This window comes from Lycium barbarum, chromosome 11 (genome assembly GCF_019175385.1).
Source record: "Lycium barbarum isolate Lr01 chromosome 11, ASM1917538v2, whole genome shotgun sequence".
In the NCBI taxonomy this organism is placed as follows: domain Eukaryota; kingdom Viridiplantae; phylum Streptophyta; class Magnoliopsida; order Solanales; family Solanaceae; genus Lycium; species Lycium barbarum.
The window spans coordinates 30,924,078-30,948,633 of NC_083347.1; the positions used below are offsets into that span (position 1 = coordinate 30,924,078).

Below are 24,556 nucleotides of genomic sequence, written 5' to 3' on the forward strand. Positions count from 1 at the left end.
AATGAATGAAGAAATAAGTTTACCTTTGGGATTTTACAACATAAAAATCCGCGACCTGGGTTTAATTGGGTCCAAGAAGTCTTCAATAATGTTTTATTACCACATCTACAATATCAGGCATGTTCATCAAAAAACTCCATGAAAAAGTCGGATAAGCTTAACATAATAGTAACAACAATTGAAGAACGAACGAGAAGAAGCAGAAAATATTAGCTTGAATTTGAGGGAAAAAACTGATCTTGAAAAGGGGCTAAAATTAGGGCTAAATTGGATTTTAATTTGAAGTGGAGAAGATGATATATATAAAAGGGGAAGTAATATTACCGTTGGCTGCCACATAGGATTAAAAAAAACTTTACACGCGCATGTTTTTGACTGATAACATGCGACATGCCAACGGTGGAAAAAGTGTCTAAGTGGAATAGAAATTGCCCACGTGAAGTGTTTAAATGAAACAAGGGTGCTCAAATAAAAGAATTAGACATTGGTTTGGTCTTTTTATTCCTTAGGCCATGGACGATGCAAATTGCTAGTAGCTAAGAACCGACGTGGAATTGAATTACCAACTCCCTAGTTTATAATAGTATTACTTTTTGTCTCCTCTTCTTCGATATAGACATTAATACTACTGGTACTAAACATTGCCTTTGACCCCTAGCTTCTACTCCCATTTTTTTTCTCACATTCCAAAATTCCTATCTTCATTACTTTTGCTTTTGTTGTTTTTGTTATGGATCCTCCATTGTGAATTTTGATTTATTTATCCAGAAAGTTTTTTCAAGAAATCATTGTAACAGTACAAAACACAGACAAGAAATGACCCAAAATGCTGCTGCTTTACCTGTGCCACCTACCCATCTTGGATCCGTATGGAATCAGGTATTCCCTGCTTCTCTTCTCTTTCCCAATCTGTATGCTTGCATATGTAAATACTCTTATCTGTCCCAATTTATACGCCACACTTTCCATTTTAGTCGGTCCCAACAAAAATGACACATTTTCTTATTTGACAATAATTTTCCTTTGTACTTTACTTTTTATGCTTAACGAGATAATCTAGATTTAAAAGTCTTTCTTTATTTCTTAAACTCCGTGCTCAGTTAATATACATCACATAAATTGAGATGGAAGGAGTAATAATTATTACAATGGCTTTTATTAATGGCATAAAACATAGATAGACACTTAAACTTGGACTCTACTGTCAGTTGAACACTTCAAACTTACAGAATGATCATCTAGACACCTCAACTCGTTTCCACTGTGTCTGTTGAATACTCCAACTTACAAAGTGATCATCTAGACACCTTCAAAATTTTATGTGCCACATCAGTGTCAGGTGTCCACGAGACACAGCGGGACGAGTTGAGGTGTGTGGATGTGCATTCTCAAAGTTGGAGTGTTTGGTTGCCGGTTGACGCCAAGTTAAGGTGTTTATCTATGTATTATGCCTTTATTAACTACGGAAAAATATCTCTAATGTTTGAAAGATTGGTGTCTCTTTTCTCCGGATAAGTGTAGGAAAGTTGGTGTTCTTTTAACTATAGAGAGAGTGAGTTATTGATTGCTGTATTTATGGCAGTGTTCTATGCTTTCTGGTATTCTGTAACAATTGCTTGAACAAAAAATAAGATTTCAAAAGATGTTCTAATACCTTATGCATCAGACATTGTTAGGTGGCTGAGTATTGCTGTGTGAAACTTGACAGTGATGTGTGCTATGTGATGCGAGGGTATAGAGCAAGAGAAGACAAGAAAAAAATAGGAAGCACCCTCCACGTGCGAATGGAAAAAAGTTAGTTGTTCAGAGACAATCAGTTCATTCTAGATAATATTTTGCCATTTCCTTTCATGCCTAAAGATTTATGGTAGTAATTGACTAATTGCTAGAGGCACATAGGTATTTGGAGATAGATTGCAGTAGCAGCTAAATATTTTGATGTAGATAGCTGGACAACTTTTAGCTTGAAAGGCTCAAGCTTGGTTTTAGTTATGATGATAGTTATCTCTGTTATAACCATAGGGATTAAGAAGCCTATATCTTTACTTAGGAGGTGTTATGCTTTGTGGAATTTGACAGTAATCTGTGCTATATGATGCGAGGGGTATAGATAGAGTAACAGAAGATAAGAAAATTGAAGGAAGCACCCCTCCACGTGGAAATGGAAAAGTGCTAGTTGTTTAAAGACAATCGGTTCCGTTCTAGTGTGTATGACCCAAATTTGAAGGGTCGTTATTGGCCCTTAGCAAGTACCTTCCTCGGCCAAGAGAATCGGAAAGATAAGTTGTCCGGTTCTCTTGGCCGAGGAAGGTACTTGCTAAGGGCCAATAATGTTTCATGCGCAGTAATGTTTTTGCAATAAAGTAGCAATAATCAATAATATAGCAGCGGAAAGATACGAACAATGTAGTAGAAACAACCCCTAAAATCCCACATATAGCCATGGAGCATCTAAATTTTTTTGATATGGGACGTAGCCCGAAAACTCAACACAAATAAAAAGAGATCTCCAGCTTCCATAGACCGAGCGGACGATTCACAATGGCTATAGAGTGGATTGATCAAGTAGCATGCATTCTGAAATGTAATGTAACATGATCACGCTTGGTGTAATCAAACGTATGAAAATTATGTCGCAATATTCTCAAAATATCATACGCATGCTATCAAAAGCAAAGGCGACGTATTTAAGTGGAGACGTGTAGAGGGGCTGGTCCATCACCCCCGAGTTTGGAAGGCTGCGGTTGGCCAAAAAGGTTGGCTCTAGACGGATTTCTCGATCATAAAAAACTAAAAGCAAAGCAGCGTATAACTAATAGAAATCATGTCAAAGCATAAGCAATATACACATACTAGGCAATTAAAACACTTTCTAAGAGCAGTCATGCAAGCTTTTCAAACCATACTTCTAAAGCAAGCAAGCAAGCAAGGATACCTCTATTAGTGGCTGTAGTTTAATAATCTGTAAACTGTCCTAGACCTTCTTTGGAAGAGTATGATGGAGACTTGTACGAAGAGAAATAGAGAGTGTAGGATACCTCTATTAGTGGCCAATCTCTAGAAAATTCTTTTTATGAATGTTGCAGTACAAGAGTTTTATGGAACCTTATTGCAAAACAATAGCAACAGCGTCATTGAGAAGTCCCAACACCTACACCCAAACTTAACCCTCGTTTTCTTCCTTCAAACATGAAACCATTTGAGACATAACCGGATTAGTCTATAAAGATAGTAGAAACACAATTTGGAACTCTGGTAGTGTAGTAGATTTTTTTTCCTTTTAATAGTTTCTTTAGCCAAACTTTCCTTTCAAAGAAAGTATACATTATATTGCCTACAGGCTCGGATAATCTATGAAATTTCATTGTGTCATAAAGTATACACTGTTCTGGCATGGACAAAAAGTTGGATTTTTACTTTGGACGTTATAAGAATATGAATTTGTATACTTTAACAAGCCACACTGTTTTATTTTGTACTTGTTTTGGAATATTCATAGGGAAGAACTCTATGTTAGTTCCAAGCGATCTCAACTTGTGAGAATTGCTTATATAGATGTCTCAAATCGTACATTTTGCATTTAATTTATTTTTATGATGTAGCTAGTCACAAATTCCGATAATTGATTTAACTTGAACGCGTCAATAAAAAAAAGATTTAACTTAACCAACCCAAGAAACTATCTGGGTCATGGAAAATCACAAGGATCTCTCAAATCTCAAGTAATAACAATTCAATCAAACCCACTCATTGATTGTATAAATTGTTACACTAAGACAAGCAGGGGCGGATTTACATGGCGGGGAGGGTGTTCGCCCGAACACCCTCGACAAAAAATTACAGTGTCTATATAGGGTAAATTTTTCGTGTTTATGTACATATATTGACTTTTGAACACCTTGAACAAATGCAAAAGGTTAGCTCAAGCGGTCCAGGGTGTTCAAAATTGTCTCTAGCGTCCTAGGTTCGATCCCCAGGGACAACATAGTTTTTTATATTTAGCTTTGGTTGTTTTTTCCGAACCCCTTGAGTGAAAATCCTGGATCCGCCACTGAAGACAAGCTGGTCTAGGGTTGATTGACTGTCTTGAATGATCAGATTGTTGAGCTAGCTTAGTGTAAACAACTAAGGTATAGAATATTTTCATAGAAACTATATGAGAGAAAATAAAAATAAAAAGAGCTGTCCAAGTTTAAATCTGCTACTATTTTGGAATTATGTTATAACTCTTACTGAACCCATATATCTTCCAATATATCAGGAAACAATTTGCCTGAAGAAAAAGAGTATCTGTGACTTCTGGTCTTTCAGAATTGTTCTGCTGGCTGTTTCCAGTTGCCTAACAACTCTAATGACATTTCAATTTCTTTTTGCAGGCTGGAACATGGGAGGAGAAAAGTGTAAATAAATGGGCAAATGATAGGATAAAGGTGTTAATATCAATACTCGTCTCTTCCATTGCACATTAAAATGGTGTCAACCTTCTAAATGTTTGATAAAATTGCTTTGGGAACACTTACTAATCTAACATTAAAATCTGATGTGCTATAAGATCTGGTGGTAATTGACGGCCTTCGAAGTTCTTATTGGGTTGCTCTGGCTAAACACTCAAATTACTTCCCTTGCTTTTTCTTCTCCATGTAAATTTTCAATTTTGTCGGAGCCCATAGGACATTTTTGCACTTTGTTTTATTTCTGAAATTTTCAAGTAAATGTAGTTTTGCAAAAGTTATTCCACTTGTAATAGTTTTGCCCAAAAAATTATAAAGTGTCGTTGGGGTCTGATTTGACAAGTGATTATACTTCCAGCTGGGTTCTCATTGATTTCCCAGGACCCTCCTTCGCGATTTTTGTTTCTAATATATAAAGTGTCGTTTCTAATTTAAGCTTAAAATTTTGTTATTCGTAAAAACTTCTTCCAGAAAAACATTTTCCTTCATACCAGACACACACCCCTTATGTTGTAAGTTATCTCCCATTTCCTTAGTTCTTGGGTCTATTTCTCCAGTGCTACCCCCTTTTTTTAACAGGTAAATAATAGTTTGTCTGGCACGAAGATGGTGATAAGCATTACAAAGTTATGAATCCTTTTATACCAAAACAAAAAGAAAGGATACCTTGTGTACAATTGCTTATCCTTGTAGTGACTATGAAATGTACCAAGCTATTTTAATCTTTTACATCCTGTAGATGACATGCAAAAGCCAAAAACCATAAGCATCTAAATTTGATCTTATGTATAGTATCAACTTTCCCTTCTAGGAATCTGCATTCCTTTCCTGCCATAATACCCAGCAACCACAATCCGGTTTCTGAGTTCAGTAGGACTAGAAACTGTATAATTTTAACCTGCCATCAGCTGCTTTAATGCTTTATGACACTGCAGTTTCCTGAAAAGCTTCTATTATTGGTTTAAATGGCAGGAGCTGCTTATATCTGTTGGATCACAGGAGTTTTCTGGTGGCAGGGCAGAAGTAGCTGAAGTAGCACGGTGTTCTGGTGATGTGAGTACTATAATCTTTTTAATCGCCAACAAAGTTCGCAGTTTGAATTTATGTCGGGAACTACGTTAGCATGCTCTTCTTTTGAGCGATGGAGGGGGAGGGAGAGAGAGAGAGAGAGAGATGTGGAGAAAGGCCAAAATGATATGGGTTGTATCAATACCCATCCAGCTTTTCAGTATTTAGATTATTGTTTATCATCCATAAGAGTATGCCAACTCCTATTTCTTGCTGATTAACTTTTTGATGTCACAACAGGCATTCTTGGTGATCGTACAAAATAAAAAATGTGTTGGCTATACATATGAGCTAACTATAAAAGTCGAGGGTATTTCTTTTTCTCCTCTGTATCTCTTTAGTCTATTCAGTTTAGCTTTCTAGTATCCGTTCATATATTGGCTTCCAAATTTAATAACCAAAAATAACCATATTCTGTGGTAAGGGGAATGGCTTGTTGGAACAGAGAAGGAAGTGGTCAAGGGCCATTTAGATATACCAAAGTTCTCATTTGGTGAGCTAGATGATTTGCAGGTAATTTTCTGTTTCTACTTAATACAAACTGGTTTCTCCTTACTGCTCTCGTTGTCCGGGAAATTCTTAATTAAATGGATATCAACCCTTAACAAACAGAAGACTAGGTCAAAGGGGCAGTTCCCTTGTAAGAGCAATAAGTTTTTTTTTGTCCTCATTCCCTTCATGCAACTTAGAGGAGTTGAAAAAACATGGTGACGCTACATTATTTTGGTGCTATCTTTTCTGCGAGACGGGTGGTATATGGATGTGTTTTCTTTCAAGCAACAGAGGTAGTCTGAAAAACTGCATCTTTGGAAGCTAATATTGGTTGAGTTTTTTTGGTTTGTAGATTGAAGTGAAACTAAATGAAGACGAGGATCTTGAACAACAAGACAAGCATCGGATTAAACAGCATATGAATTTTTTTTTGCAACCTCTCCGGGAAAAGTTGCTTCAGTTTGAGAAGGAACTGAAAGAGTTGTAGCATGCAGTTGCTATTGTTTTTTGTTTTATCTTTAGACACTCATGTTTGTAGTTGTGGCCATTTGACGGAAATCGTCACTTTAGCTCGTATGAGTTTGTCAAATTGTTGTAATCTTGTACAGCTTATTACTATTAACAATCAATGAGAGCAAAGCTGTTTGAAATATTCTTTACTCCGAGTGGTTTTGTCCGCTTCATTGTCTTTTTTTTGGTAATTTTCTTTGTACGAGCAGATTTTTTCCATTTTTCAATGACTATTTTATCTTCGTCTTCTTTAAATTAACTCGGCCTAGCTTAGCTCACCTGGAGAATTTGTGAAATCACAGAGTTCTAAAATGTTAGATTTACAACGTTAGCAAGTGTTTAGTTAATAGGTAAGACAGTAAGATACATTTGAAGTATCGGTACTGATTTGCTGATGTTGTAAATAGAGATCAATCGTGAGGCAAATTTTCTCGTCACCTTGCCCGTTTTCATGGCACAGGTCTCTTGCAACCCTAAGGCAAAAACTGCTTTATTTTTTTCTCGAAGAACAGTGAAAGATTTAAAACAAATTCAGGCAGCTGTTCCTCCCTCAACAACAACCATACCCCAAAAAGAATACTTTATTCAATAAAGGTCAAGCAAGCACACAAGGGAAAGTAGAAACGATAAAATCCAATAAGTAGTGCTCTATCTAAAAGTGTCAAAAGTTGGTGATTGCACAAATTCAACAATATTGGCATTCAAGTGAGACTGTTCAATGGTTACCAGTCTTCTTCTCAAGTTTTAAAACATTTACTGATGCTTAAGAATTACACATCCAATGTTTAAAACGTTGCCACCTAAGAAGGCTCTATAAATTCAGTTTCAGAATTCTGTCATCTCTTCGACCCAAAATCATTTGATAACTTCTCAAAATTCTGCTCTTTCTGCTTAAATAAAGATTTGAGTTCAAGAACCAATATCAGTATATTACTATTGGTAAGCACAGAATGACATAATCAAGGAATTTCATAATGCTCTAATAGTGGCACTTGGCTTGACCTATTTTAAGATCTGCCACTGCACAAGACTCACCACTGACTTTTCATGCCAAGCAGAGCAATTTACCGTGCGAAGAAAATCAGTCTCTGTTTCTTCCTCTTCCTTCATCATTTTTTACCTTTTTTCTGAGGGAAGAGTGGGTGTGGCACTCAAGGTTGTGTTTACCAATCATTTACCAGATTTCTGGTTTCTCTTACAACTTTGCACTCACCTTGCAACATGGGCTACAAACAAAAGGATGTTCATATATAAACTTCAAATGGAAAACTGTAGATTCAAGAATGAGACAACTGATTTTGAAACTAGAAGTATGCACCTAAATGAAAAGGGAGTGCGTTGTCCATGTAACTGGAAGCCGTCACATGTTCCATGAAGCTATCCTGAAATCTCCACTACTTTTTCTCATTAGTCTTCTTCTTGAGTGACCCACTTAGTGCAGCTTTTGTTTTCGTCCACTCTTTCATTGAAGCAGCACTCCTCATGAAAGAACAAGTTTCGCTGTAATTAGGATCTCCTAAAATTGCTTGTTTTGGTGAAGATAGGGGTTCCTTTTCGGGAGTTGGAGCACAGGCTTCATTCTTCATTTTTCCTTTCTGCTGATAGTTGTCCAACACTGGAAGATCTTGACTGAAAGGAACGTTCTTCTGCTCCCCTACAATGACACTCGCACTGCAAGTTCCAAGGGCACTAAAGGCATCGGCTTTGGTCCCTTCATGAGATGTAGAAACATCTTGGAAATCACATTTATCCGTGCTGTTAGATTTTTGTGCTTTTCCAGTCTCCCCCATCACTGGCAACTCTGGTTCTGGAATACTTCGACCATACAAAATTTGTGAAATGCTGAACGAATTTCTGGCGGTATCACTAACCAATTGTGTCCAAGAAGATTGTTTTCGCCATGCAGCACCTCTGGCATAAATATCTACAGGGCCATCTAAATTGTCAATTGGATCTTCAGCAATTTTATCCAGCTCTTCATGCTGATCTGATACTTTCTCATCTTTTGATAATTCATCTTCAGATTCAACTTTATCCTCTTCATGCTGATCTGAGACTTTCTCATCTTCTGATACTTCATCTTCAGATTCAACATTATCCAGCTCTTCATGCTGATCTGATACTTCATCTTCAGATTCAAAATTATCCAGCTCTTCATGCTGATCAGATACTTTCTCATCTTCTGATACTTCATCTTCAGATTCAACTTTATCCAGCTCTTCATGCTGATCAGATACTTTCTCATCTTTTGATACTTCATCTTTTTTGTCAGTGAAGTAGGATTCACTAACACCTTTAGGGCCAGACTGCATCTCTTTACCAGGAATAGCACTTGGCAAAATATCCAATAAACTGAATGTAGCACCACTACTCGCCCTAACGAGATCTTTCCATGGAGACTTCTTTGGGAATTTGGCACCTCTATTTGATGGTTGGCTACCTGGTTTGACTTCTGCAGGACACACATCTGTTCTATCACAAGTAAGAGCATTCAGATTCTGCTTTGCTTCAGGTAGCAAAGTATGTCCCTCACCATCATCATCTGAAGGTGCTTTTCGCTTTCTGTTTGAAGATATCTTCCTTCCTTGCTTTTCTTTATCTGTAGCAAGTCGTGATTCCTTGGATAGCGAATTCTGAGCACACGACACACACAAAAAGGAACAAGAAAACTAAGATACTAATAACTTGTTCAAGAAGAGCGGGGAAAAGCAAAGTAGAACATAACAGAATAGGAACCTGAAGAGCTGCGATTGCTTCCTGGGTTGGATCTTTGAACATAGTATTTTTATCATTTGCACCAGCCACTACATTGATAATAAGGTTATCATCATCGTCATCCATTTCTTGATCGACAAAATCCTCATTAACCTGAGTAGCTGCCATTGCTTCCTGGATTGGATCTTTTACCATAGTGGTTCTTTCACTTGCACCAGCCACCACATTGAGAGTGAGGTTATCATCATCTCCGGTTACTTGGTTGACTAGATTCTTTTCATTCTGCAAATGATCAACTGTACCATTTGAGTTTCGAGCTTCCTTAGATAATTTAAAATCCCTAGGAGCTTGCTCAGAGTAGTTCTCCCTCTCAAAAATTCTGTTCAATACTGAATTCATAATGTTCAGCTCTTTCTCGTCCATTCCACCATCCTTTGATCCATAATTGCAAAGTGATTTTTGATTGGTTGTATAAGGAGGACCAGAGTGCTCTTCACAATCACAAAAATGGGTGGGTAATGAAGGAACTTCCACTCGCTGAAAACTGTATTTGTGCTTGCCAGTTCCTCTAAGAGGCACTGATTTTATCTGCACAACGAGATTCCAGATGCATGATTCTTGACATAACAAAGAACAATAGGCCTTATTAAGCGAGATAGCATTCAAATGTAAAGCATGCAGTCACCTTCCATACATAATCCAAGAATAATTGTATCCAGGGAAGCATGTCACAGCCAAGCACAGGGAAAGAAGGCTTTACCTTTCCTAATTTTGGGAAGTAAATCCGAATCTGCGTTTCATCCAACTTCCAGTTTTTCTTCTGACTTTTCAGGGAGTTCGTCATTTCAGCTGCAGTAACAGGAGGATGGGTTGAAGTAGTGGCAAGTGTAGCATCTTCTTCCCACTCACGTTTCAAACAAAGAAAAAAGTGTTCCTTTGCCTTCTCTATTCTAAGCCTCCCACCTTTCCACATACATCCGTTATACTGCAGATCAAATTGGATAAGCACCGATAAGCATCAAGGTAATACATGGTGCTAAGCATCAAGGTAATACATTTGTGTAGAGTGTTTGTTATTGTTGTAATTTCAACGTGCTAATAAAAATTACACATTGGGAAACCCTTATACAATAGCCAACAGGAGGCACTAGAAAGTAGAGAGACTTATGTTTGGACAAAGAAAATATAGTTCACTAAAGGTGAGACAAACAAAAGCAAATCATTTCTATGATGAAGCTATACCTAATGGCTGTTTCAGAATAGGTGGAATGATCTCTAAGCCTTTTCTCAGTTGTACACAACATTTCAAGGATCATTTTACAATATTCGCTGGACATAAAAGTAAATGGCAATTGATAGCTGTGGGTGCGCACAGGTAGGGGGTATTAGCTAGTCATAAATAGTGAAAATGAAACAATAATTTACATATTGTTAAATGTTTATGGTATGCAGCAGAATAAAATTGAGGAGCAACGCAGCAGAAATATTTACATCCTTAAAGAAAATATTTTTTCAATATTTCAGACAGCTAAATACTCTAAAATAGGAATACTTCTTCAAACAAGAACCTTAGTTTTGCCTTTCTCATTATCATAATAAGTTCACTTTTCAATAACTTTTATTTTTTGATAAATCAGGTTACTTTTCCAATCATTGAGCCTACTTATCTTCAAAAAGAGAAAAAGTCTACCTATCTTCTAAAGAGTATGCAATAGACAACTCAAATCTCCTTATTATCTTGGATATGGGAATTAACTTCACTCCTCAAGTTCTTTTTCTTGTAATTTTTATTGTATTGGTCTTAACATCTTTCTTTAGGGTTTCTTTCAACGCCTTTTTTTTAAAAAACAAATAACTGTGGTGTCCGGACCAGCTTGCGCAGCTCGATTATTCCACAGGATACCTGTCACCTCCTACCAACAACAAGTACCAGGTAACTTTTTCCACAGATAGGGAGAAATCACCTAGTATTTTTGTCTCTACTGGGATTTGAGCCTAAGACCTCATGATTCTCAACTCACTTTATTGACCACTAGGTCACACCCTTGGGTAGTTGGGTGCGGGTTTCATTCAAAGCCTTGCAATTTGTTCTCATCGGGAACCTCTATCCTCGGTATAGAGCAAGAAAAAAGGGGAAGTTGATGCAAGTAAACAAGTCCTTGAATCATCGAGTACACTATCGCCACTGATCATGGCAACATCACCGATCTTTGGCGCTCTGCATTTCTAGATATTGGAGTTCACTATGGAGAATAGTTGATGCAGTAAACGAGATTCGGTCTTCAGCTTCTTTTATTCAAGAAACAAATGGTAGTATTTCCAAAGCGGTGAACAAGACAACAACATTTTTTTCCAGTAAGAGAGCTAAAACTAACGATGTGACGATGTCAAAGTACATAGTTTTGACTTGTTCTTAGGCTACCATTGACCGGCTTCGTGAGACCATTTCAGTCTACCCATTCAGGCATTCTCATTCAATGTCAATGCTACATTCTTTTTCTTCACCAGTATTCCTTTTGGCAACCCAAAACTCTCAAGCAATGTCTGTCATTGGATATGGGAGTCCCGTGTGGAAGGGATCTCACTCATACCATACAAAGACCTTTTTTTACAAGGAAGGAAAGAACACGTGGTTCACATACTGGGAGACAGGGACAAGGGCATGCCCTTTTGATTACATTCCTAATCCCAAATGTGGACAGCTAAGTGTGCCAGTTCACTAAGAAGATAAAAAATAAAAAGGATCGAACTTCCTACTCATTAGAGGTGAACCATAAAACACAAAAAGCTGTGGTATCTTATGATGTGCCTAATATTATTCTATCACTATACCAGGGATGCCAATGGAGTATTGTAACATCTCAAGTTTGTTCATCCAACCCACCCCGCCTTTATAGTCACGACAACTGTCAAAGCCTCAAAGGCAGTCAAGAAGAAATGTATAGTTCCAAATTCCATAATGTCACTTCGGGAGTGGATTTTAGAAGAAAAGACTTCTTTCACTTTCTGCAAATTGATTATGTTATCCTAATACCAGAGAGACACGTTCACAGAATATGATACTAATGGTTACAAGGCAAACAGATGGCCACCACAGAGAAACAACATACAGTAGCCCGAAGGGAAGGGTGTAATCAATACCTAATGAGATGATGCATTCACTGACAAGAGTTGGGCTGCTTGCTTAACAAAAGCTCTAAAATATACTAGCATTCCTACACTCACTCCTACCCTTTGTTATGCATAGGGCATTCTTTCGCCCTAATTTCCATACATTGCTCTCTTCTCTCTCTCAACAAGTAGCTAACAAGTTAGGAATCTTTATCCTGGTTCTTAACCTCCTCCCACCACGGTACCGGCTACCGTTTTCTTTGTTATTCATCTTTTATCCTAGACTAGAAATACCACTATTTTTTTTTTTTTTTTTTTTGATAACCATGGTGTCCGAGCCAACTTGAGCGCACCTCGACTAATTCCACAGATACCCGCTACTGACTCTATCCACCAAGGCTTAGACAGATGAGAAGAAATCACCTACTCCCTCCGTCCCAATGTATATGACACTCTTTCATTTTTAGTCAATCCCAAAAAGAAAGACACCTTTCTATATTTAGCAATAATATAATTCTCAAATTTCGATTTTACCCTTAATGGAATGATTTCTAGCCGCAAAAATTTCTTTGACTTGATTTAAATCATAAAATTCAAAAGTTTTCCTTTTTTTTTTCCTTAAACTTCGTACCACCCTCATATAAATTGGTACGGAGAGAGTAGTATTTTTGTCTCCGCTGAAATTTGAACCTGAGACCTCATGTTTCTTCTTCCACTTCATTGACCACTAGGCCAATATATTCACGCTATTTGCACCAACTCTTGTATTTATGCAATGAAAACAGGCAATTTACCATATAGCTGGGTTCTATGAAAATAGTTGCTAAAAATGCATTAGCAGCAAGCAAATAAGGGAAATTTTCAAAAATATTACGCCATGTAGCCCATTATACAACATTATACCTGAGGGGAAAGCATTATACATAATGTATCAACTTTGTATTATAGTGTATAAAAGGTGTTTATACACAAATATAAGCTAAATCGGTAACAAACTCAAAATATGGACTACATGGCGTAAATATATTAAAAAATAGCGTAATTTTCCCGTCCCGAAAATTATGCAGAGTGAAAGCGAAATACAGAAATATATTCATACCGTGCTGAAAAGCTTGGGTAGAGATTTTTCGGAAGAAGGAAGTAAATCCAAGTAAGCAAAGCTGCGTCCTTTAGTTCTCACAATATCCATAGATTCCACTTTTCCAAGTTGTGGTGTTGAGAATGTTTTCTTCAAATCATCAGCCGTCACACTTTCGCCTAAACCACCAATATATATCCTTACAGTATTCGCCATTGATGTATCGCATCCCTCAACCTTCGCCATATCTGCCGGCGCCGCCATGTGTAACGCAATCAAGCCCTGCTCTGAAACCTAATACACTTTGCACACACTGGACTAGTAGAGTTTGTCAGGTGAATCATAAATGAAGAAAATGTCCCTTATCTTTGGGAATTGGTCTTAAAGGATCCTTTAGATATGTGTACATGCACAGATTTAGTTTGAAGAAATTGCACGGTTTGCCCTTCAATATATGCGCTGGTCTTTAATTTTTGTCCGCTCCTTTTTTTTTTTTTTTTTTTTTTTTTAAGGTGTGAGATGTTACGAAGTGAAAATCTAAATTTATGTTCCGTGAAAATATTATTTATCTCGAGGGATAAAAATTAAAGATCGGCATATATTAGGGGTAAAACTTGTAATTGACTTATTTAGTTTTTTATGTTTACTAAAATTGAACACTTTTAACATCTGTTATTAACATGCTATACATGAAGAATTATCTTTGAATTATATAAAAGCTGTTTATGGGTTACTTTTTTGTTTCACATTATATGTGATCGGTATGATATTTGTAGAACTGTACTTTTAAGTGTATCACAAAAACTTTGCTTGTATTTAATTAGCTAGCAACCAAAAGCAAACTTATTGAAAGCATGTAATTCACGTATATCAATAGCTAGCAATTAGCATTATTTAAGTGTGTTTTTACTTATAAATTTTAGTTAAAATTATTATTTATTATTTAAATAAATAATTTAATTTTAAAAAAATATATCTAATCAATTTAGTACTTAAAGTTAGTTGGGACTAAATGAATTTGTATTTGAATTCATTTACAATTAGAAATATTGCAACAATCAGGTTGTTTTCAGTGTTAAAGTATTCTAACACTTTTATTCAAATTCGTAATAAACCAATAACTGTTGTGGTGAAATGGATAGGGTTCTTTAACCCGATGTCTCAAGATTGTGCACTCATTATGGGAAAAATCATGTTAGGGAGCATTTGATTGAAGGTTTGCCCTTCAAATAGGCTGGTCTAAATTTTTGTCTCTTCAAAATTAAACTTATGCTTTGGAAAAAGTTGTTTGTCATGAGGAGCAAAAATTAAACACCAGAACAAAATAAGGATAAAGCTGCAAATGACCTAACCACTTACTCCTTAAAAAGGTCTTACGCGGCGCAAATCCGAATTAGTTGGCACCAGGTACCACATGCCAACTCGTAATAAAATTAATTTGGAAAATTGTTATTTGCTCCTTGAATTATTGCTTTATTCCTATTTCGGTCCCTATGTTATTTGACTTACTAGATTTAACCTTATTTAAATCAAAAATGCAATTTTGGTTGGAGTTTATTCACTTTAGGGGCAACTCTGGGTTTAAGACCGGGTTTTAACTATTCACAAATCTTTCCCTAAATCGTGAATGTAGTCACTTCCGTCGAACAGAAGCTCCTCTATAAGGTATGTTTCTCTTTAGATGTCGGGTGCTTTTTGTCTATATATATTCATTTATGTCTTATTTGGGAGCAAGTGTGGGGTGATTTAGGTAGGTCATAGAGTGTTTTGGCAGCTCGCGCAAGTCAAAGATGCCCTCACCTGTGAAGAGCACTCTTTGGCATCGGGTTGTTGTTTAATTGAGTATGATTATGGAATCAAGATGGCTTCTCATTGTTATGGGGTTAAGGTACGACTACATTGTGATCCTTTATGCATGATTTTTTTTTTTAAAGGAGTAACCGGGCTTCTTTGAAGTAATAAGACTATTCAAATTCTAATATTCGTGGAGAAAGAATCGCAATGAATGTAAAGAAGAGGCATCTTTTAAACAAAAGCGAAGAGTCTGAACCAAGATTACCAGATGAATGGGTTAGGATATTAGTATGTCTAATACATAATTTAGATGTGAAAAAGGAAATGTTGAATGATCTGTGGGCAATGTTTGTAACTAAACTAGCTGCAGGATCGAGAGGATAGTTTCAGCATCTATATTTCACTGTGAAGTACTCTACCATGCTAGTCTCTAGTCCGTATGAGTGGTGTGTTTGTGCTTCAATTCAATAGGGTAGTATTGTTAGGTTGTGCCTTAGTGCAATTTTAAGGATACATTCACCTGTTCATATGGAAGTAAAATCAAGGCTAAATACCTAGATAGCCCCTTAAACTTGACACGTTTTGTAAGATAGCCCTCTAAACTTATGAAGTGACCAATTATACACTTTTACTTGACAAAAGTAAGTTTTTCAAACACAAGTATCTGAAGTGGAAAATTGTGCGTTTCAAAATCCATTCAAAGCGCGTGAGAGTTTTATTTTTACTCTTTATATATACACACACACACACACACACACACACATATGTATATATATATATCTGAAATTAAACATTACCATTCTCAAAAAGAAAAAAATATATATCTGAAATAGGCTTAAAGTTCCATCTTACCCTCCCCAGACCCCACTATTGTGGGATTACACTGGGTAGTAGTAGTAGGCTTAAAGTTCCATCATCTTGCTCAACGAGCTAATGATCGGAAAATGGCTGCTGCGCCTGAAATTTTCTCCCCTATCAAAATTCAAGATCGAAACTCACTTCACATTTAGAGACATATCAATTGATATCTCAAAAGTATTGGATTCTAAACATTGAAACAGAAAGCCAGACCAAATGAAAGAAGAAGCAGTCTGCTGTTTTTTGTCTGATTTTCGCGGAATTGCATTGTAGAAATGCTCAGCTGGCAAATGAATTGTTTAGTGCATGGTCCAATTTCAGTTTGTTTAACACCTATGAACTATTCCTGACTGCTGATATAATTTTCCGACCGTCGTAAAATTCAAAGAACTTATAAGGCAAGGAACTAGCTAAAGCAAATTGTGGATATAATTTTTAATCGTTCTCTTTATTTGTAAATCCTTCTTTATTTGTAGATCCTTTGCTATAGTAGACGAATTCTAATTGTGCTTTAGGAAACAAGATGATGAGAGGGAAAGGGGTTTATGAGAAAAGACTTAAGGGGGTTGCTGGACAGAGAAATGACGCAGGAGGGCAGGATATTGTAGGGTAGGATTCTTAAATATCTTATCCTTTTAATGGTGTTTTTAGTGAGTTTATGAAAAAGGATCATTGTACAAAGAAGAAGATGGGGGACGATCAGGCTTTTGGTAAAGTAAGAGGCAGGGAAAGGATCTTAAATATTTGTCCTTTTTTTTTTTTTTATTTACTTATATTGTATTTATTTTCTAGTTACATTTAATTGCATGTGTCATTTAATAATTGGTTCATTAAATATGTTAGCAACAAGTGTCTTTCACGCACTTGCTCTTATGAATATGAGCTTTTAAAAGATTCACTTTTGTCAAGTAGAAGTGTTTAACTTGTCACCTTGTAAGTTTATAAGGCTATCTTACAAAACATGCCTAGTTTAAGGGGCTATCTAAGTATTTAGCCTAAAATCAATTAGAGCAATGGTTAACCTACATCTCTTGGAGTGAAGTATACCAGTTATGCAGTAACATTCTCAGGCTGAAAAAAGAAATTACTTGGTGATGTTAGTTAGGTAGTTCGAGCTGGTTTTAAAGTGTTTCGTCAGATTGCTCAAGCTGAAAAATGGTCTCGCAGCTGAGATAGGTAATCCTTTGGCATCAAATTATAGCAGGTTTGAGTATGATCATATATTGCTTAAAACATGCTAGTTACACCACCCATTTACCAATTTTAATGTTCCTATTGAATTGACGAAGTATGGGGTCAAGGCGAGTTCATAAGCTGACCCTATGCTTCTTGGTGTGAACCAAGCTACTATGAGTATATGTATTGTTAGTGTCTGTCATGTAATATGAATAATAGTACTCAAAAGTTTATCTGTGAGCCGTTGTGCTAGTATTGCCTCGGCGTTGTTCCATCGCACATGTACTCACTGAGGCTTAAGACTTATTGCCTGCTCGATTACCCGAGTTAGCCCGACTGTTTTCTAGCAAATTACGATGATGATAAATACTATTTCATCAAAATAAGCCCAAGAATAACTTCGTAATGTCACTATTTCCTTCACAACAGATCAACAAGAATGCCAAGTGCAGTATGTAACAAGCATTAATGCAAAGGCTGAAAAAGAAAGATGGCATATGCAACAATTTATACTGTCATTAAGAGTGAATTTGTTTTGGTTCTAAGTAGGGGGTAGGCGAAGCAGGTGCAGTACGTGTTGAAGTTTTCTTTATACTGGGCACTGCGCTTTGCTAATGCATTCTTAGGAGCTTAAAGGCAGTCATTTAGATACAGATGGCGACATATTGCTTCCTTTATCATCTCTTCCCTACTCACTCACCATATATGCACCGCAGAAGAAATTAAACATATAGAAGTAGAATAATAATGTACCAAATATAGCATTTGACATTTGTTCGCTATCTGCTTGGCTTGTTGACCACGTAGAGAAAGTTGGGAAGTCCTATGTCTATGACTAGTGTTGTGAAAAGCGGTCACGTCATCTCTTTAAGCAATGAAGTGAGGTTAGGCGAGCAGATAGTGCTTCTAGAATGCGAGGTGAACCGACTTCACTGAAGCGGTCACTTCTTGGACAGAAGCGAGAAGCAGAGGAAGTGATATCTTCATATGTGTTTTAAGAAGAGTGATTTTTTAGAAGAAAAAAAAATTCGGGACCTGTGCGTTTTTTCTCCGCCTTCTTTTGCTGTTCAATTTCTTTGCACCAGCTGGTAGGTTTCTTGTTCCCTTTTCCCTTCTTTCTTTGTTTTAAGGCAAAAGGGGCAAATGCCGCTCAACTTTGCGATTTAGAGCATATATACCCCTCGTTAAAAAAGTGGTGCATATATACCTTTGCCGTTACACAAATGGTGCATATTTACCCTTTTCATTAACAGACCCCTATTTTTCGAATTAAAAATTATTTACCTGATTTTATAAATAAAAAATTACCACGTGGCTGTTTAAAAATTAGTAACCTATTATTTATTGCCCGACCCAAATCGGTGTTGACTAGCCGGAGAGATTCATTCTCCTGGTAAAGAGCTTCAACTTCTTTGGTAGATTCCTGCAGATGTGTGAGGCAGAGAGTGTACCAATTGTAGAGTTGCTGGTCCGTAGCTAGCTCGGCAATCGATGATGAGGTCATCAGTATCGTCAAAGGAGGTTAGGGAAGGGGAACTTGAGCTGCGAGTGAAAGTTGTGTAGAAGTTGGGGATGAATTTGGAAGAATCAAATTGGTGAGTTGAGGTAGGTGAGAGAAATGGGTTGTCAGCCAAGTGTGGTGAAGTTGTATCAAAGGAAGTATAATTTTTGTTGCCATACAGGACTGTAACTGCATCAGCGGTGCTGGTGTTGAGGTTCATCACTTGAAGGATCCTCGTTCTGCATTTTGCTGAGAACACAGTATAAGTGGAAAATGATCAGTAATTTACAAATAACTCACCAGCACTCAATAGTAGTACCAGAAAAATTCAAGCACATTTGATTCTAGTATAGCGCATTTGTCAAAATTGTACAGAGCAAGTACTCAAAAGGGTCACTGATTATCAACAGCCAAATGGTAATTTTTTATTTAAAAAACTAGGTAAATACTTTTTATTTTGAAACATAGAGGTCTGTTAATGAAAAGGGTAAAGATACACCATTTGTGTAACGGTGAAGGTGTATATGCGCATTTGTGTAATGGTGAGGGTATATATAATATATGCACCAATTTTTTAACGAGGGTATATCTGCTCTAAATCACAAAGTTGAGGGGTATATTTGCACCTTTTCCCTTGTTTTAAAGCTATTTTTTGTTCGTTCTCTTTTTTTTTTTCCTTCTCTATTCTTCTGGCTGCTGTTTTTTTTTTTTCTCCTTCTCCTTCTCCTTCTTTGTTGTTCAGTTTCGTTCGCTTCAGCTGCTAGGATTTTTTGTTCTTTTCTTTGTTTTAAAGCTATCTTTTTTTTTTCTTTCCAATTCTGATAATCTTTTGTTTTGTTATATGAAATCAGCTTAACTTGAAAGATTTGCTTGACTCTTTACTTTTAAGTTCTTAAATCGAAAAAGTTGATATATATTGTTTTTGTTGAGTTCTTTTTTTTTGAGTTATTCTATTTATTTGTGCCAGATTTATTTTCATATTTTGTAAAATTGCACTTCAAGGTAGGGGTAAGGTCTGCATACACTCTATCCTCCCCAGACCCCCCTTTTTTGGGATTACACTGGGTATGTTGTTGTTGTTGATTGCGCTTCACTTCAATGAAGCGAACGATTTGCTTCTTGCTTAAAGCTGTAGGGGCCCTTGTCAATTTTTCTTCTTGCTTCAAAAACACTGGATATGACCTGCTTCTACCAGGAAAACTCTTAAGGTCTTGAGTTGCAAAGGTGTCATAGTTCACACGGAAGTGTTGTTAGATTTATAGCGTTGTTTGGTAATTGTTCTAAATACTTGATATGACCCCCAACTTTACTGTGTGTTGAATTGGTTGTCCTGCTCAGTATTTTAACCTTGATAATTATGTGTCTTGTTTCTGTTTGTTCCATCCCTTTGTTTTGGGTGGGGTTGTTCTGCATCTTGTTATCTGGATTTAACTCAATGTTTCTAATTTCCAGATGATAAGGTCTAGGATGTGATGAGGTGCAACAAAGATGTGAGTCGTTGCTTACTATTTCTGGTGAGGCGCTATTATAGATCTGCGGGCCACTCTGCACTAGCAAATCGTGTTCAACCTGTGGTTCGAGTGTCAAACAATATAACGCATTTGGGCCGTCAAAAGGAGGGTGCAAAGCCTAGTCAGCTATTGTCTTTGCCCCCATTTCCTGGCCATCCTTTGCCAGGAAAGAAAGCGGCCACCGGTCCTGACCAACCATCTCGTCATGTTACTGCCATTAGCTGGATCAAATACTACTTTGATGAGATAACAGGCTCGGTCATCCTGTCCCATTTTAATAAGGGCCTCGTAAGTATAAGTGTTTCTGGTCCTTCTTCTATCTGAGTTTATTGTGATATTTCTTCTATAAAATCTCCACCTAGTCAATGCATGGTAGTTCCTTTTTCTGTCTTTAGTAAATTGCACGCCTCTCCCAGCGATTCCTTGTACAACTACTAAGGGTTCAAATCCCAGCAGAGACAAAAAACACTAGGTGATATTAGGTACCCGATGAAATAGTTGAGGTGTGCGCAAGCTTATCCGGACACCCTGTTTATTGTTATTAAAAAAAAGAAACCACTACATGTTTAATGTTTAGCATAGTGCTTGTGACAGTGTTGTGCAGAGAGACATTAAATGCAAGTCGCAAAGGACAATTTTATGGATTAACAATGACAAGCTCATCTGAACATGGATAAATGACGTATTATTTGTCATCCTGTAGTATGTTAATTTGCAATATTCTTGTTCTTAGTCTTTACATGTGCTAATGGCTAGTTCAGCCCCAGTATCTAAATTATATCGCTTTGATAGCTGGATACGATATGATTATATCACCATAACATCAAGAAGAGATTTTATTTCATAAGGTAGAGAAAATCTGTTAAATTTGCAGTTGTCTTGCTCCTCCTTTTCTCCTATGTGTTTAGAATATGACCTTTATCTTACCCTTTTGGAGGGTCTAATGGCTACAGTATCTTTAGTTTGTTGTAGTGATGAATATTGCGACAGTTATCTTATCTTTCTTGATCGACAGGTCCAATTAGATTTTAATGAGTCATCCACAAGCAAGGAAGGACGAACGAGATTTTTGAGAAAGGTAGTGATGCTTGTATGATTCTAGCAGTATAAGCTTCATTTTGGATGTTGAAAGATACAAATATCAAAAACTAAGGGCTTCTTCTATTTATTTTTGGAACCCATGCTACATTCCCAATGGATTCCCCTATTTGACATATTCACAGTGACTTTTCAGATTAAGCATTCAGATGTCATGGAAGTTGGTGCAAGAATTTATGTGCCCATATCTGTTGCTGAAACAAGAATCTCAAAACGCTATGATGTTATACCCAGTGGCACTTTGTACCCCAATGCTGATGAGATAGCATACTTGCAAAGGCTTGTGTTTTACAAGGTATTTGTTCATTTTTCTGCTTTCTTTTCTGGAATTTTACATTTGATTTCCACTATTTCAGGTAGTTAGAGATGACACAACTACTGTGGTTACTTTTTCTGCTTCTTAATTTCATTTGGTGAAATGGTTTGGTGGAACTATGCACCAAAGGTTATTCTTGTTTCCTGTAACTAATTAATTGTTCAAATTGTAGGACCCCGCCATAATTGTTCTAAACAAGCCCCCTAAACTGCCTGTGAAGGTTAGTTTCTAGGTGTTCTGTATTGCGTGATCTTGACTACCGCATTTTTCAACCTTTTACCTTCATTCCTGATTATTGGACTAATTACAGGGAAACCTTCCCGTGCATAATAGCATGGATGCGTTGGCAGCCGCAGCATTGTCTTATGAATATGACGAGGGTCCTAGGCTGGTAAGTTAAGCATTGTGGAAGTGCTATTAAGTAAACTTTGAAAATCTGTTTACTTCTAATGTTTCTGAAGATATCCTGGTGCTTCTAGTAAAAAATCGGGAGTTACTTTGTTGGTGAAGAAGCAATTGTCTGCTGATGTTAATTTGGATTAAGTTCAGCTTTGCTGATGACTGCATATATTGTGAAGGTACATCGTCTTGATAGAGAGAGCAGTGGCCTCCATTTAATGGGAAGAACAGAAGAAAGCGTCTCCTATCTGCATTTGCTGTTCAGCAACACAAAAAAGTCCAAGTCCCTGTCTAAGGTATTTAGTCTGCAACATAGGCACCATCTTCATTTTCCATTTGTCTTTCCTTCCTTTCCTTCTTCAAGGGGGTGAGGTTTAGTATTTTGTTATGGGTGAGAATATCTGTTTTGACTTCATTGGTTGAGTTGGATTTTCTTTTTTGATGCATAAAGCTTTGACTGGCATTCAGGCATGGAATGATGCATGTGGATCAACATATCAGAGGTATTGGGCATTGGTAATTGGTTCGCCCAAGGAGAAGGAAGGCGTGATCTCTGCACCAATTACAAAGGTTTTCCATTTCCCTTGCTTACATGTGCAGGCTTTGGTCAAGTAGAATGAGTGTTCATCGTGCTTCTTGTTGTTGACTGCAGGTGGTTCTTGATGATGGTAGAACTGAGAGAGTCATGTTGGCTCAGCACTCAGGATTAGAATCTTCTGAGGAGGCTGTTACCGAATATCGGCTGCTTGGTCCAATGATCAATGGATGCTCATGGATTGAGTTGCGCCCTCATACAAGTAGAAAACATCAGGTTCCTTGGACCTCTTTCTTTTTTTAGTTATGGTCCCTTTAAAAAAAGCGGTTCATTTTTTAAATTGTGGGAGATGTGTATTAGGTATTTTAGTTGTGATACCTGTGAAAAGCAGTGAATCTTCTAAGTCGTGGTGCTGTAAGAGTCTAAGAGATGTCCTGAATATATCCCTAAGTTAGGACCATTAGTAAAATCTTGCTTGATGAACCCAATATGAGAATAAGGGATTAAGATTTTCCATAAAGCAGTATTATGATGAGTAATATTTTTAGCATGCGGGGTTTTGCCCTATTATCAACATCTCAATTAGTGAGGATGCCCCAGTACAAACGACAGCATTAAGTGTGGGTAGAAAGCTGCTTTACTACTAGATCTTTTGTGTGTCTATCTTGTCTTGGATGGCCAACTCAATGATGAAGTTCATTGGTAGATCAACTGTAACTGAGAAGGCCATATTTGTTATTCTTGTAGTTAGTTGTTAGTAAGGGAGGGAATAGGAAAAATGATTTTGTGTTTGCTACTTTTGCAGCTTCGAGTTCATTGCGCTGAAGCCCTTGGAACTCCAATTGTGGGCGACTACAAGTACGGTTGGTTTGTCCATCGCAAATGGAAGCAGATGCCAAGAGTAGATGTTGAACCGACAACAGGGAAACCCTACATATTAAAGAGGCCGGAAGGTTTGGATGTTCAGAAAGGAAGTGTCTTGGCTAAGGTCCCTTTGTTACATCTGCATTGTAGGGAGTTTGTGCTCCCAAATATTGCCAAATTTGTTGAGCTTCACGGCCGAAAAACAAAAAATCACTGTTTAGATGCAGATTATAGATCAAAACCAGATCTCCTCCGGTTTGTAGCACCAATGCCATCTCACATGAAAATTAGTTGGAAGCTTATGTCCTCTTACTTGATATGAAAATAACAAGAATCCGTTGTTGTTTCCCCATGCTTTGCTCTTTCAATTGTCAATGTCTCTATGAAGCAGTTTTAGTTTTTCATCTAAGTAACTTTCAAAAATATCTTTTGGGGTCTCATCTTATGAATACATTTCCCAACAAAATGGTTAGGTTTAAACATTTTTTTTTTTGTTTTTGTGTCTGTAGCAACAGTAAATCGACAGGAGCATTAATGTCTTTCTTGCTCATTTTTTCCAGAATTTTTCTTTTATCGTGTGTTCGATATATATTGTTGGAAACCTGTGAAATTTCTCGATTCAACTAAGCTTATTAGGGCGACCCAGGGCTAACTAGTTTGGTAGTTTTGGTATAGCTGATCATACAAGATTTTAATTATAATTATGTTAAGGGTGTATATGGCATGAAGAATGTGTTTTCATGTAAAATATTTTCCTAGAAAATGTTTGTTACTTATTTTCTATTGTTTGATACAAAGCAAAAAAATAGTCTCAAGAGCATTTATATGTAATATAGGAAAACACAATTGGGGGGAGGGGACGGTCAAGGGGTGGGGGTGGAGAAGAGAGAATGAGCTTGGAAGGCATTTTATGAAACTTGTTTTCCCAACTCTCATCAGGGAAGCCGTTCTTCACAATTTCGAAGAAACTTATTTTTCTAGAGAAATTGTTTTTAAAATATCTTAACCAACCAAATGAGAAAATTGGAGAACATTTTTCAGAAAATACTTTCCTCCATACCAAGCGCACCCTAAAACTA

General features: G+C 36.9%; 3 protein-coding genes across 7 annotated transcripts; 2 read left to right on the forward strand and 1 right to left on the reverse strand.

Annotated features, from left to right (window-relative positions):
* Positions 1-518: 518 nt before the first annotated feature.
* Positions 519-6,663, forward strand: LOC132618680 (uncharacterized). Its single transcript, XM_060333699.1, has 6 exons — positions 519-879; positions 4,377-4,430; positions 5,424-5,504; positions 5,760-5,829; positions 5,944-6,032; positions 6,364-6,663. The coding sequence occupies exons 1-6, from the start codon at positions 817-819 to the stop codon at positions 6,496-6,498; spliced, it is 492 nt and encodes a 163-aa protein (XP_060189682.1). The 5' UTR covers positions 519-816; the 3' UTR covers positions 6,499-6,663.
* A 472-nt stretch (positions 6,664-7,135) lies between these two features.
* Positions 7,136-13,852, reverse strand: LOC132617049 (protein REPRESSOR OF SILENCING 3). Of its 2 annotated transcripts, XR_009573572.1 has the most exons (5): positions 13,447-13,852; positions 9,997-10,221; positions 9,258-9,824; positions 7,840-9,154; positions 7,136-7,747 (listed from the first exon to the last, which is right to left on the reverse strand). XR_009573572.1 is itself a non-coding variant. In XM_060331920.1 (4 exons), the coding sequence occupies exons 1-4, from the start codon at positions 13,687-13,689 to the stop codon at positions 7,916-7,918; spliced, it is 2,274 nt and encodes a 757-aa protein (XP_060187903.1). In that variant the 5' UTR covers positions 13,690-13,852; the 3' UTR covers positions 7,430-7,915. The 2 variants fall into 2 exon arrangements, 1 of the variants encoding a protein (XP_060187903.1); XM_060331920.1 differs by having other exon boundaries at positions 7,430-9,154.
* Positions 13,853-14,809: 957 nt separating this feature from the next.
* Positions 14,810-23,829, forward strand: LOC132617936 (RNA pseudouridine synthase 3, mitochondrial). Of its 4 annotated transcripts, XM_060333000.1 has the most exons (11): positions 14,978-15,090; positions 15,176-15,313; positions 20,207-20,553; positions 21,281-21,343; positions 21,500-21,658; positions 21,852-21,899; positions 21,990-22,070; positions 22,258-22,374; positions 22,547-22,648; positions 22,731-22,889; positions 23,419-23,829. In XM_060333000.1, exons 3-11 carry the CDS (start codon positions 20,227-20,229, stop codon positions 23,797-23,799), a joined length of 1,437 nt encoding a protein of 478 aa, XP_060188983.1. In that variant the 5' UTR covers positions 14,978-15,090; positions 15,176-15,313; positions 20,207-20,226; the 3' UTR covers positions 23,800-23,829. The 4 variants fall into 4 exon arrangements, with proteins under 4 accessions (XP_060188985.1, XP_060188982.1, XP_060188983.1 ...); XM_060333002.1 differs by lacking the exons at positions 14,978-15,090; positions 15,176-15,313 and adding an exon at positions 14,810-14,832; XM_060332999.1 differs by lacking the exon at positions 15,176-15,313 and having other exon boundaries at positions 14,949-15,090.
* Positions 23,830-24,556: the final 727 nt, after the last annotated feature.

Bases quoted from the DNA above. Each gene is read 5' to 3' on its own strand.
- LOC132617049 (XM_060331920.1), bottom strand. From the start codon at position 13,689: ATGGCGGCGCCGGCAGATATGGCGAAGGTTGAGGGATGCGATACATCA. The intron at 10,222-13,446 runs GTATGAATATAT...TTTGATCTGCAG, and splicing joins TACCCAAGCTTTTCAGCACG to TATAACGGATGTATGTGGAA. The intron at 9,155-9,257 runs GTTCCTATTCTG...TCGTGTGCTCAG, and splicing joins AAGCAATCGCAGCTCTTCAG to AATTCGCTATCCAAGGAATC.
- LOC132617936 (XM_060333002.1), top strand. From the start codon at position 20,227: ATGAGGTGCAACAAAGATGTGAGTCGTTGCTTACTATTTCTGGTGAGG. The intron at 21,659-21,851 runs GTATTTGTTCAT...TTCAAATTGTAG, and splicing joins AAAGGCTTGTGTTTTACAAG to GACCCCGCCATAATTGTTCT. The intron at 22,375-22,546 runs GTATTTAGTCTG...ACTGGCATTCAG, and splicing joins AGTCCAAGTCCCTGTCTAAG to GCATGGAATGATGCATGTGG.
- LOC132618680 (XM_060333699.1), top strand. From the start codon at position 817: ATGACCCAAAATGCTGCTGCTTTACCTGTGCCACCTACCCATCTTGGA. The intron at 5,505-5,759 runs GTGAGTACTATA...ATGTCACAACAG, and splicing joins TAGCACGGTGTTCTGGTGAT to GCATTCTTGGTGATCGTACA. The intron at 5,830-5,943 runs GTATTTCTTTTT...TTCTGTGGTAAG, and splicing joins GCTAACTATAAAAGTCGAGG to GGGAATGGCTTGTTGGAACA.